General features: G+C 37.3%; 1 protein-coding gene across 4 annotated transcripts in view; it reads left to right on the forward strand.

Moving 5' to 3' along the window:
• Positions 1-13,649, forward strand: part of RRM1 (ribonucleotide reductase catalytic subunit M1) — a 35,354-nt gene that overhangs the window by 1,936 nt on the left and 19,769 nt on the right. For 3 of the 4 annotated variants that reach the window (XM_082844850.1, XM_082844852.1, XM_082844851.1), the window contains exons 2-7: positions 4,152-4,240; positions 7,522-7,699; positions 8,783-8,883; positions 11,157-11,216; positions 12,067-12,106; positions 12,364-12,526. In XM_082844850.1, coding sequence (XP_082700976.1) covers positions 4,152-4,240; positions 7,522-7,699; positions 8,783-8,883; positions 11,157-11,216; positions 12,067-12,106; positions 12,364-12,526 — 631 coding nt within the window. Of the gene's footprint in view, positions 1-4,151; positions 4,241-7,521; positions 7,700-8,782; positions 8,884-11,156; positions 11,217-12,066; positions 12,107-12,363; positions 12,527-13,649 lie in introns of those variants that run through there. The other variant, XM_082844853.1, reaches the window with a different exon arrangement.

The raw sequence follows: 13,649 nt of genomic DNA on the forward strand, positions 1-13,649 counted from the left end.
ATCTATTTTATACATATTAGTGTATATATGTCAATCCCAGTCTCCCAATTCAAACACACACCCCGCCCCCCAGTGCTTTCCTCCCTTGTTGTCCATAGGTTTATTCCCTACCTCTGTGTCTCTATTTCTGCCTTGCAAACTGGTTCATCTGTAAAGGCTTGTTAATATACAACATTGTACTTAGATTTGTTTCTTTATTTTATTTTTGATCTTTAGTTTGCTTAGGGTATCCACCCCCCCCCCATTTCTGGCATGATAGTGTAGTAGCAGACTAACTCATGTAGGTTTTGTTAATCTTTTTTTTTTTTTTTTTAACATCTTTATTGGAGTATAATTGCTTTACAATGGTATGTTAGTTTCAGCTTCACAACAAAATGAATCAGTTATATATATACATATATTCCCATATCTCTTCCCGCTTGCGTCTCCCTCCCTCCCACCCTCCCTATCCCACCCCTCCAGGCGGTCACAAAGCACCGAGCTGATCTCCCTGTGCTATGCGGCTGCTTCCCACTAGCTATCTACCTTACGTTTGGTAGTGTATATATGTCCATGCCTCTTTATCGCTTTGTCACCGTTTACCCTTCCCCCTCCCCATATCCTCAAGTCCATTCTCTAGTAAGTCTGTGTCTTTATTCCTGTTTCACCCCTAGGTTTTTCATGACATTTTTTTTTTTTAAATTCCATATATATGTGTTAGCATACGGTATTTGTCTCTCTCTTTCTGACTTACTTCACTCTGTATGACAGACTCTAGGTCTATCCACCTCACTACAAATAGCTCAATTTCGTCTCTTTTTATGGCTGAGTAATATTCCATTGTATATATGTGCCACATCTTCGGATGAATGGTTTTGTTAATCTTAATGTGATTATTCAGGAGGGCAACTAGCAGCCTACCTAAAGTATTACTGAATGTGCTAATATCTTGCTTAGCACCATGAGGGAAATAATAGAGGGAGAAGGCATCTCCATCTTCCATGATCTTAGGGCTGTTAGGGATGCAGGAATAATCCATATGAAAATTGTTAGATAACAGAAGGGAATAGTAGATGAGTTTTTCTCATCTGCTGTCTTGGGCCATTTTTCTTGGTGGGACAGTATCGTATTGCTCAAGGAGATTAAGGTTAAAAAAAAAAAGTTGAGAACAAATGGAACAAATGCAGTGTAGCTGAGTTGAAAAGTGTGCTTTGGACTTTAGTATAGTGTTTTCAAAACTTTGCATTTTACATCATGACTGAGTACACACACATGTATATGTAAATATTTACATAAAACTGAAACAAAAGTTTGCAAAATAATACCTTTTAAAGCATCTGTTTGCCCTCTGATAATCTCTTCTATTCCATATCCTTTGTCTATCCCTGCTTCTCTTCTCCCTTCCTCCCTCCCATCCTTTCTAATTCCCTTTACAGCCCACTGTGTTACTATATTTTACAGATCTGTGTGGATACTGTGCTGGGCACTGAGGTTACAGTGGTGAGTAGGCAGACATAGGTCTTGTTTTCAAAAATCTTTACAATCAATTGAGAAAGATAGACAAGAACAATAATATAATAAAATATGTTCAATATTCTAATAGGTAAGGTATAGGCTATAGAAGCCCATTCATTCAATTATTCAGAAGGTATTTACAGTCATTCCTCAGTATCCATGGGCATTTGGTTCCAGGACCTGCTGTGGATACCAAAATCCGTGTATGCTCAAGTCCCATAGTAGTCCCTCGGCCTTGGTGGGTTTTGCATCTGTGAGTTCCAGTTCCCCATCCAGGGCTCCAACCAACTGCGGCTCGTAAATTGTACATGATCCACGGTTGGTTGAATCTGTTCACGTGGAACCCATGGATACAGAGGGCTGACTGTATTCAGCATCTCTTTATGCCAGGAACTGTTTTAGGTACTGGGGATTCAGCAGTGAACAAAACAAGCTAAATCCCTTTTCTCATTGGAGTTTACATCCTGCGGTGAGTGACAGTAGTTAAGTGTATATAAGAAACAAGTAAACATGTAAGAATCAGTTAATTCCAGATAGTGGTTAGTGAGATGATGGTAGTAAAACAGGGTAATGTGATAAAGATGAATGAGAAAGTAATCTTGGTTTGTACCCTCAGGGAGGGAGCTGACATTTGATCTGAGCCCAGAATAATACTAAGAGTCAGCTATGTGAAGGTCCGTGGGCTGAACGTTGCAGGTAGAGGGAATAGAAAGTTCATATCTTGTAGAAGAGACACATCCTTGGTCTTACAGTATTAGCAAAGTCTTCCTGAAGAGAGAGGAATTAAAAAAGACAGCTTACACCAAGAGGAAATCAGACAATTAGTGTTCTAGAGGATTTCACAGGAAGAAGAGGTCAATGTGGGTTACAGTTGTTGGGGCAGGTTTCATGGATGTGGTGAGAGGTGAATAGTGAGGAGGAGTTAGACATATGGAAAGGTGGAAGAGGGACTTTTAGGCAGAGTAAGGTATAAGCAGTGATATGGATGTGGGAATGGGAGGCCCTGTTGGGACTTAGGCTCTTTCACAAGGAACAGTAGAGGAGATGTGGTACCAAATTAAGGAAGGCCTTGTTTGAGAGGATAATAATGTAAGCAGGGATTAGTGATATGATAAAATCAACATGTGGGTTGAAAAAAGTGACCAAGAGGAATGATAGGCTAGAGAACAGTGGATCATTGGTCCTTCAGCCCCTTAGTGTGCCTCCACTTTCCAGTGTGAATTAAGACAGTTGCCATTGTACTTTCTGTCAGTTTCCTGATTAATTTGGCAGCTGCAGATTCTCAGTTTGCTAATATTGCCTTGTGGTCACCTGTCTGCCTAACCAGCTGGTAGAGCATTGAGGGCTCAGTCCCAGTGTAGGCCAGCTAATTAACTGTATTCCAGAGTTAAACACTGGCATATGTGAGTCTGGTTAGAAAAGGAGGTCACAGTGGTGATCAGAAAGAGAAGGGCCATCTTAGTTAATATATCAGTGTTTAAGAAAGACTAACTTGTTCTATTGGTGATGGGTTACTAGTGGTATCTTACTGTTTATTTATTCTTTACCAAACATTTGAGAAAGTCCTTGGGCCAGCCAGGACTTTTTGTTAGGAAGAGCAAAGAGCAATAGGATCTAAGTCCAAAACCATAAAAGGACGAACTAGATGAGGTCCATATGTATATGCTTCCGTATCTCCAAAATAAAAACTAAGAGGTTGCCTCTGGAAGATTGTTTTGAGATACAAATAGAAAGAAGTACTTCTTTACATGGTGTGAAGTAAATTCAAAATCATTAATTACTCTAGGAGAGTATGTAAGCCAAATTTATCATGAAGATGTTAGAATGGAGACAGGTTTATAAATCATTTAGCATTCAATAAATATTTGAGTACCTACTATGTGGTAGGCCTTGGTCTTTGGTCTGGGCACTGGGGAATACATTGGTACATAAACCGTGACAAAATCTTTTTCTTTTTGGAAATTGTATTCTAGTGGATGTGGAGAGCCACACAACAAACAAATACGTAAGTGAAACATAGAGTATGTCAGCTGACCATAAGTGCTATAGAGAAAAATAAAGCATAGAAGGAGCATAAAGAGGAGCAAGGCTGTGTTTGGGGCATTGCAGTTTAAAATAGAGTGATCTGGGAAAGCCTTATTGAGAAGGTGACATTGAGCAAAGACCTAAAAGAGGTAGAGATAGCAAGGAGCCAGGGTTGCGGGGTATGGTGAGTGAGGAAGGTGGGAGAGTAGGAGATGAAGTTGGGAAAGGGGGCACACAAGGCAGGTTGTGTAGGATTCTGTGGACTGTTGTAATGATTTTGACTTGATTCTGAAGGAGATGATAAACCTCTATTGGGCGGCGGTGGGTAGTGATATGATTTTGACTTAAGCTTTAAAGAATAATTCTGCCTGTCATTTGGACAAGGTGGGGTAGGGAAATTTATTGTAAGAATCCATCTGATGTATAATGTAAGGGAAGAATCAGTATAGAATCCCTACTTTTTGAAGATGAAAAAATAATCTCTCGATGAACTCTTGGGGGTCTGAATCTTTTATCTATGAAATTGCATTTCATGTTGGCCAATTTAAAAAGTTTACATGCTGATTACATTTGATTCTTTGACATTGCTATCTTAATAAGTGCTAACATGAATTTATGGTTTGATTCTTTAGATGGCCGCCAAGAGCGAGTTATGTTTGACAAAATTACATCTCGAATCCAGAAGCTTTGTTATGGACTCAATATGGACTTTGTTGATCCTGTAAGTAAATGGGCTTTATATCTTGGGTTCCTTGCTTCATGCGCTTCTTTTTACTTGTCTCTCATCTCTGGCCCTTCACTCACTTGCTCTATATTTTGGTTTGGCCTAGGATATAAAATGTGAATTTATTGCTTAAAACTTTCTTTTTTCCTGGGAATTCCCTAGCGATCCAGTGGTTAGGACATGGTGCTTTCACTGCCATGGCCTGGGTTTGATCCCTGGTCGGGGAACTAAGATCCCTCAAGCCGTGTGGTGTGGCAAAAAAAATAAAACAGACAAAACAAAACGAAACAAAACTTTTTTTCTAAATCTTGTTCTGTGCTGTGAGTTCTGACTTTTCAGAGAAGTATAAAAGTGAGCAAAGAGGAAAACTTGACATTAACATTTCATATTAGAGAGTTCTTTGAGTAAATTATTTTATTCATAAGTGGAAAAACTTGTTTTGGAATTGTGGTCATTTGGGTAGAAACTGGTTGGAAATTTGCTTTTCTGTTATCTATGTAGAAAGAATACATTAAAGTAATATAATGTAATATAAAAGTAATATAAAATAGATTTCATGGCCAGCTTTTAAATTAAGGAGAGCCAGCTATTCATAAGCAAGTTGCTGTGCTTTTCTCTTTCTATAACTCCTCTACTCTAGACCCTTATCTAGACAGCATCCCTTATCTAGACTGCTATCTGTAGTGGTCTCTGAAGTGTTCTCCTGGTCTTCCTCTCATCTTGCCGTCTTCAAATACATCTTCCACATGGCTTTCAAAATGATCTTACTAAACGGAGTCTGTAAGAACCTTCTTTTTTTTAAACCCGTACTGCCCCCTCCTTATTTAGGTATTTTATCTGTACTACTCTAGCACTTGTGCTGGCCTCATAGCATTAACCACCTAGTATAGAAATTAATTATATGTCTCTGTCCTCCCCGAGAGTTGCTGGGGAGGCCTGTATCTTGTTCTTGTGATATCCACAATGCTTAACACATATATAATTAGATGCTCAATAAATATTGAATTGACCAAAATGGTCAAAAGAAAATAATTTTATACAGCTTTAAAATATGCTTATTATAAATTCCCTTTTACATTTAGAAATCTAGACAATAATTAGAATAGTAGAATATTAGAGTTGGAACGAACCTGAGAGATCATCGTATTTCATCTTCCTTGTTTTATAGATAAGGAAGGTCCAAAGTGAAGGGGAGTGACTTGTACAAGTGAGTGGGAGTGTAGGAAGAAGAACTTAGGTATCTTGACTCATAGGTGTTCTACTGCCTCATGCACACATTTCAGAGTGCAGGTGTGCTAGAGCTGACTCGAGCTTTCTAGGGTAGATTTAGTTGAAAAAGTCTACGTGTTTTTAGATCTGACATGGTTATTAGCACACAGACATTATTTTATTCTGAGTTCTGATTACTTGCCACGTAGCACCAGAAATCATTTAGAAGACTTCACTACTCTTTTACTGAACATGAGTTAATTGTTGGATCTGAGAAGAAAGTGATCAGGAGCAACCTGAGCTTAGGTCTGAAATTTAATTGGAATAGATTTTAAACTAGTAATTACACACTTTTTTTTTGAGGGGGCATGCTTTTGTCAACTGGGAAATGGCATTCATTTTCTGTTGGATTAATCTGGTTTTTTTTTTTCTTTTTTGGCTGCATGGCTTGTGGGATCTTAGTTCCCCGACCAGAGATTGAACCCGTGCCCCCTGCAGTGGAAGCTTGGAGACACAGCCACTGGACCACTGGGAAATTCCCTAATCTTTTTTTTTTTTTTAAAGATTCAGTAAACACATACATATATACAACATGGAATTTGTCTTTTTTTTTTTTTTTTTTTTTCGGTACGTGGGCCTCTCACTGCTGTGGCCTCTCCCGTTGCGGAGCACAGGCTCCGGACGCACAGGCTCAGTGGCCATGGTTCACGGGCCCCACTGCTCCGCGGCATGTGGGGTCCTCCTGGACCGGGGCACGAACCCATGTCCCCTGCATTGGCAGGCGGACTCTCAAACACTGCGCCACCAGGGAAGCCCCGAATTTGTCTTTCTTGACTTGTGCATTGTGTGTTTTATTTATCTATGTATTTATTTATTCTTTAACATCTTTATTGGAGTATAATTGCTTTACAATGGTGTGTTTCTGCTTTATAACAAAGTGAATCAGCTATACATATACATATGTTCCCATATCTCTTCCCTCTTGTGTCTCTCTCCCTCCCACCCTCCCTATCCCACCCCTCTAGGTGGTCACAAAGCACCGAGCTGATCTCCCTGTGCTAGGCGGCTGCTTCCCACTAGCTATCTATTTTGCATTTGGTAGTGTATATATGTCCATGCCACGCTCTCACTTTGTCCCAGCTTACCCTTCCCCCTCCCTGTGTCCTCAAGTCCATTCTCTAGTAGGTCTGCGTCTTTATTCCTGTCCTGATCCTAGGTTCTTCATAACCTTTTTTTTTTAGATTCCATATATATTTGTGTTAGCGTCGTGTGTTTTAAAGAGGGGTATCTCTTACAGTACGGTCTTGAAAACAGTGAAATGCATTGAGGTTGAATGGGATGTGGAGCCAGAAGACTTAGATAGTAAAGCTTGGGCAAGTCCCAGTAACCTGGTTCCTCATGTAAAGTGGTGAAAGTTATATACCCATCTCACAGGTAATTGTGAAATGTCAGAGAAGATGATGAAAGTTGAGATATTTTGTAATTTGTGAAATGTTAAAGAGGGAGTAGCCATTAAATTATTTGATGACTCAGCCCCAACTCTAACTTATATCTTCATCTCCTTTCATTGGAATGATTAAAGTTTGATTCATTTGCTTTCCCGTACTTGTCCTTAGGTAGAATTGGGGCAAAATGGGTAAGTATGTAGCGTGAACCCTGATTATATAGAGAGAATTTGAATGCAAGATGGGGAAATAATGATAGAATCATTGGTCTGTTTTCAGCTGTTTCCCTGTGTGACTGTTAATCTCTGTAAAAGCTCTACTTAGATTTTAAAACTAACTTCCTTCCTTCCTCCCTTCCTCCGCCCGCTTTCTTTCTCTCTCTTTCTCTCTTTCTTTCGTCCCACACTTCTTCATTGTATATGTAGTATGCATTTTCTAGCAGCTCTGTTGGCTTATGAATTCTCATTACTAAATTTTCCACAGCCCACCATTCTGAAAGATAATTTTTCCTGAAAGGAAGTTGTCTTTTATCTTGATATAAATTGATTGTTTTCTTCCTTGCTCTCTTAAGGAAGCTGTTGGTTCTTGGGAAAGCACAAGTAATTCTTGGTTTTGCTTTTATAGGCTCAGATCACCATGAAAGTAATCCAAGGCTTATACAGTGGGGTCACTACTGTGGAACTAGATACTTTGGCTGCTGAAACAGCTGCGACCTTGACTACTAAGCACCCTGACTATGCCATCCTGGCAGCCAGGATTGCCGTCTCTAACTTGCACAAAGAAACAAAGAAAGTATTCAGTGGTGAGTCTAGAGGAAAAAGTTAGAAAGAATTTAGTATTCTCAGAAAATTTATAAGGGTACTAGAATGAAACCTTGAGTGTCAGAAAGAGAAATTCCATCTTGTTTAAAAAAGCAAAGTGTGCAGGTTAGTGGCAGAGGGAGACTAGAACTTCCTATTTCTCCATGCTGCTGACCTGCTGCATGGAAGGGTCAATGGATACTTTTCTTTGTCTTTTTGTTTCTTTTTTTTTTTTGAAACGCATCTTTAGATGCTTGGTGGTGGTGTGGTTGGAAAAAAGAATAATATTTATTGATAATTTCTGGCTTAAACAAAGTGTTACAGTCAGTCTTTTGTCACCATTAGTCAGCACTCCCATTTTATAGCTCAGGGAATGTGGGCAAAGGAAGGTTAAATAATTTGTCAGGTATATAAAAAGTGGTATATAAGAAGTCAGCTGGTAGACCGAGAGTAGAAATCTTTCAGCTTTCAATTCGAGATCTGTTATATGGGGACTTAAACATTATATCTCACTCTTCAGTAGATTCATTGTAAAGATATCAGTTCTCCCGAAATTGACTATGGATTCAAGTCAAATTCAGTCAGAATGCCAGCTTTGTGTATATGTGTATTATATGTATAAATGCAGAGGACTAAATACTGCTGTGATGTCTGGAAGAGAGAGGGCTTATTACTAAATGTGCATTTATAGAAGTAAAATGCCTGGGATGATAGGTTTTGAATTTTAAGTTGAGTGTCTGTTTTGTTAGGATAAAAAAAACTTGAGAAGAGGTTGTAATTTCTGTTTTTCTTTATTTTCAACCAGTAATTCTCAATGGGGTTATATGTCAGAATCATCTGGCAGTCTTTTTCAAACTACAGGAGCCTATGCTCACTCTAACTCTGGAAGATTTAGCTTATAAATATATATATTTCCTTATATATTTATTAGACGTGTGTATGTTCATTGAGCACTTTCTGTGCTAGGTACTAAGGTGGGTTGGGATGAAAAACGGTTGAGAACCACTGTTTTAAACTATTACCTGAAGATTGAATTAGCCGTTAAGTGATTTCGATATTTTAATTTTCTGTTGTTTTGTTTTTAGATGTAATGGAAGACCTCTTCAACTACATAAATCCACATAATGGCAAGCACTCTCCCATGGTGGCCAAGTCAACAGTGGATATTGTTTTGGCCAATAAAGATGTATGTATAATGCTTTTCTGGTGAAAAATTTTTTATAGATTCTTTTTTTTTAAGACAATAAGCACATTTTAAAAAATTTAAACACTACAAGAGATAGAGGTAAAAAGTAATTCTTTCTGCTTCTCTGAATCCTAGTTTTCCTCTCTAGAAACAGCAACATTTTGTCATTTTAAAATGTTTTCCAGAGCTGTTCTATAATACACGTATGTGTACCTTTATTTTTCCTTTTAGTGGTAGTGTACTGTGCATACTATTCTTTCTGTTACTTTTTCACTTGCAAGTATATCTTAGAGATAGTTCTTTATTAGCATTTATGAATTACCTGCATAGAATTCCATTCTGTAGCTGTATCATCATTATACATATATGTAAGAATTGCTCTAGTGATGAATATTTGTTTTCCATTTTTCACTGCAGTGAATATCCTTGTATGGTAGCGCTTTACTTGTAGATGAGTGTATCGGTAAGGTAAATTCCTTAAGTGGAATTGCTGAGCCAAAGAGTATGTACATTTAAAATTTCAGTAGACATTGCTAAACTGACTTCCAAAAGGGTGGTTCAGGTAAAATTTTGAAAGATCTTCTTGCTCAGCAACTTAAAAATTATCCATTTGTGTTTCAACCCCTTTCTTAACTACATCCCAAAGAACAGAAGGGAAAAGATGGGTAGGTCCAGCCAGCCCTTTTGCACACAGGATTTATTTACCATGGATATCTGCACAGGTTAGAAACCACTTTTAACTGTAGGTAATAAAATGATTAGTCGGCTGTCTCTAAATATGTATCTCATGTTAAAGAGACTGAGGGAAAACTGAGTTGTGTGTTGTTCATATGTATAATCTTGAAGACAGGTGAAAAACAAAAATAAAATGACGACAGCAAAAACCTGTATCTAAAAAATAAATATTGATAATCAAGTATTTCAGTTCTCCATTTTTCATGCAAGGCCCCTACCTGTCTTTGGCAACAAAGATGCCCTTAAAAATTTAAAAGGAAGGGAAGAGTTTTGTTTTTCTTTTTTACATCTTTATTGGAGTATAATTGCTTTACAATGGTGTGTTAGTTTCTGCTTTATAACAAAGTGAATCAATTATACATATACTTATGTCTCCATATCTCTTCCCTCTTACGTCTCCCTCCCTCCCTCCCTATTATGGTTTTCATTTTATGACAACTTATACTAGTCTTCCACTTATGGAATCAACATACAAGTTTCTTTCTTTTTTTTGGCAACGTCCTGCAGCTTGTGGGATCTTAGTTCCCCTACCAGGGATTAAACCCGGCAGTGAAAGCATAGCGTCGTAACCACTGGACTGCCAGGGAATTCCCACAAGTTTCTTTTTCAAATAAACTTATTAAAGTCAAAAAAAGTGAGAATGAAAGTCTTAATAGAATGGATGGTAGTTAACACAAATCATGGAGATGAGATGATACCTGAATGAATGGAATTTGGAAATTGTTGAAATATACTGTGTAAAGCAGTATTTCTCGGGCTCTAGAGCGTGGGCTCAGTAGTTATGGCACACGGACTTAGTAGGGAAGAGTTTTGTATAGATTTTTCAAGTCCTTGGACATGGATCCTTATATGGAAATACTGATAGTATTTTGAAAGACTGGCTCCACATTTCTCTATCCAAAATGATTATTTGTGCCTAATTGCTTTTGTTTTCTTTAAATGGCTGTATAGCCTACAAAAGCCTGTAACAATGGCCAGTTCTGCTTTAAAATATTACTGTCACAGCAGTAGTTTGTTTAAAACCTGTTAAAGGACCATGGATTTGATGAGCCTTAGAATTAACGTAATTATTTATCTTATATATTGTTATGTGCAGTTTAAAATGGAAGATAAAAATACATATTATTAATTATATGGCTCCGATACTTTTGGAGTAATAGCTAATCTAAAAACATGTTTAAGGGTGATAATATAGTCCCTTTTATGCTCATGTTCTTTCCTTCTTCAGAGATGTACTGTAAACATAATAGGGAAAGTTTGGTAAGTCACATATGTATTTTTACTTATATACAACTTAAATGTTTTCTTCTAGTCCTTTAATGTACATGTTTTTAAACCTAATTAGTATACTCAATTTATATAATTTTTTTTTCTTGACATCAGGTATGGATTTCTATTCTATGCTAAGTAATACTTAGTGTTATCTCTTTTATATTCTATGTCAATTTTAGTTCTGGAGTCAGGGCTGAAAGATACCAGAGTTTGTGAAAATAAATCTAATAATCTTAATTATGGATTTTTTTTTTTACCTTCACCAGCGCCTGAATTCTGCCATTATCTATGACCGAGATTTCTCTTATAATTACTTTGGCTTTAAGGTAAATAATGGGTTTCAATTGAGTGGGAATTCCTCCTTGAATCAGGAAATACAGGTTTTTGTTTATGTTTTAGTGATGTAATTATAGAGGTAGTAATTTGTTGGGAGTTGGGGGACCTGTGGGATTAGTGGGGTTAGAGTGGTGGTGGTTGTTTGAATTAAGGAAAGATAGCTTATTCATTTGCAGTTTTCAAGTTTTCCAAATATTACTTCTGGATACCTTTGGAGTTATGCAGGTAATTTGCCAGAATGATTCCATATTCTACTGTTTATGCAACAACTGTTTATTGAATTCCTACTATGTGCCAAGTGCTTTTCTAGGTACTTTTGTGTTGATAAACAGTATTATGTAGTGATTGAGAACATGAATGTTGGTGTCAGACCACCTGGGTTCAAATCTCTGCTCCATTTCTTATTAGCAAGATACTTAATCTCTCTGTCCTCAGTTTCCTCATCTTTAGAATGGGGATAATAACAAAATTTCAACAGCAAATTCTCTTGAGGAGTGAGTGTGCGCGTTACTTTGGTCAATGCCTAGCCTGTTATAAGCACTTCATAAATGTTAACCATTATGATGTGGTGATGAATACTACAACATCTGCTATTAACATTATACATATTAACATAGAGCTGGCTTTTTCCAGAAATTTTCAGGCAGTCTTTTCCAAAACAAATAGCCAATTGATAATGTTCCAAGCTAAAGCTAGTAAAACGAAATATGCTATTCTTGTCATTTAAGATTATATTAAAAACGGAGAAGATTTAAAAAGATTGCCTTATTGTGAATGATATATCTACTATGTCTTTAAAAACTATGCCCTGGAAGTTTTTTGTTGTTTTGCTTTTTCTAGACGCTGGAGCGATCCTATTTGTTGAAGATCAGTGGAAAAGGTGAGACATGAATGTGTTTGTGTGGTACATTTTCTATTCATTATATTGAAAATAGAGCTTTGAGCTATTAGCCTTAGCACTTCTATTTAAACTCTAACATTTTAAACTTCAGGTTTACTTTATGAATAATTTTGCTGCTTATTGGTGTAAAATTTTTAAAATTGTCTTTTGGTGTTCCATTTTTTGACTCAAGTACATATCTCAGCCTAGTTTTTCTCACATGTCCCATTATGTGAAAATTCCTCTTTTGTTTTTAGTGGCTGAAAGACCACAGCATATGTTGATGAGGGTATCTGTGGGCATTCACAAAGAAGATATCGATGCTGCTATTGAAACATACAACCTTCTCTCTGAGAAGTGGTTTACCCATGCCTCTCCCACTCTCTTCAATGCTGGCACCAACCGCCCACAACTTTCTAGGTATGTGTCATCTATAGTCGCTTTTAATGTTCTGAAATGCTTTTGCTAGGGAAATAAACCTTGACCTGAAGAAACTAGGCAGTTCATCACTTAAAAATTAATTTGATATACATTTTGTTTTTTTTGCGGTACGCGGGCCTCTTACTGTTGTGACCTCTCCTGCTGCGGAGCACAGGCTCTGGACGTGCAGGCTCAGCGGCCATGGCTCATGGGCCCAGCCACTCCGCGGCATGTGGGATCCTCCTGGACCGGGGCACGAACCTGTGTCCCCTGCATTGGCAGGCGGACTCTCAACCACTGCGCCACCAGGGAAGCCCTGATGTACATTTAATCGCTCCTGTTCTGATTAAATGAGATTTACTTTCTGGAAAGCTCTCTTACTGCAGTGTGGTAAATGAATTGAAGAGAGACAAATGCCGATAATAAAATTTTAAACATGATTGTGGTGATGGTTGTACAACTCTGTGAATATACTAAAAACCATTAATTGTACACTTTAAATGGGGAATTGTATGGTATGTGAATTATATCTCAATAAAGTTTTTTTTTTAAAAAGTAAATACTGACAGTAATTAGAGGACTCTAATCGTAGTCTGTATGAGAGATTATGGTATTTTGGGTTAGGGAGGTGAAAATAGAGATTGAGAGAAATAGACAAATTCAGGAGATTTGGGAGGTAAAATTGATAGAATTTGATGATTTGGATATGAGTCAAGAGTGGTTCCTGAGTTTATGGGTAGAGTAACAGGATTTATTATAGTGCCATTTTCTGATAAAGGAAACATTGGAACAGAGTCTGGTAATTTGTAAAAAAAAAAAAAAAAAAAAAAAAAAAACTAATACACCCTAAGCAAGTTTGTTTTATCCGAGGAACTCAAGGATATGCTAACATCAAAAAGTGTATTAATGTACTTCATTGCACTAACATTTTATATCATTTAATACTTTTATAAAAAAAAACTAGCAAAATAGATACAGAAAATAACTTCCTTTATTTGGTAAAAGATAATCCACTAAAAACTTAGATCTATTGGACCTCTGTTTTCAGCATTGTAGTGGAGGCCTGAGCCAGCATTGTAAGATAAGAAAAAAAAAAGATTGGAAATGAGGGAACGAAACTGTA

This window comes from Leucopleurus acutus (genome assembly GCF_964270905.1).
Source record: "Leucopleurus acutus genome assembly, chromosome: 8".
Lineage (NCBI taxonomy): Eukaryota > Metazoa > Chordata > Mammalia > Artiodactyla > Delphinidae > Leucopleurus > Leucopleurus acutus.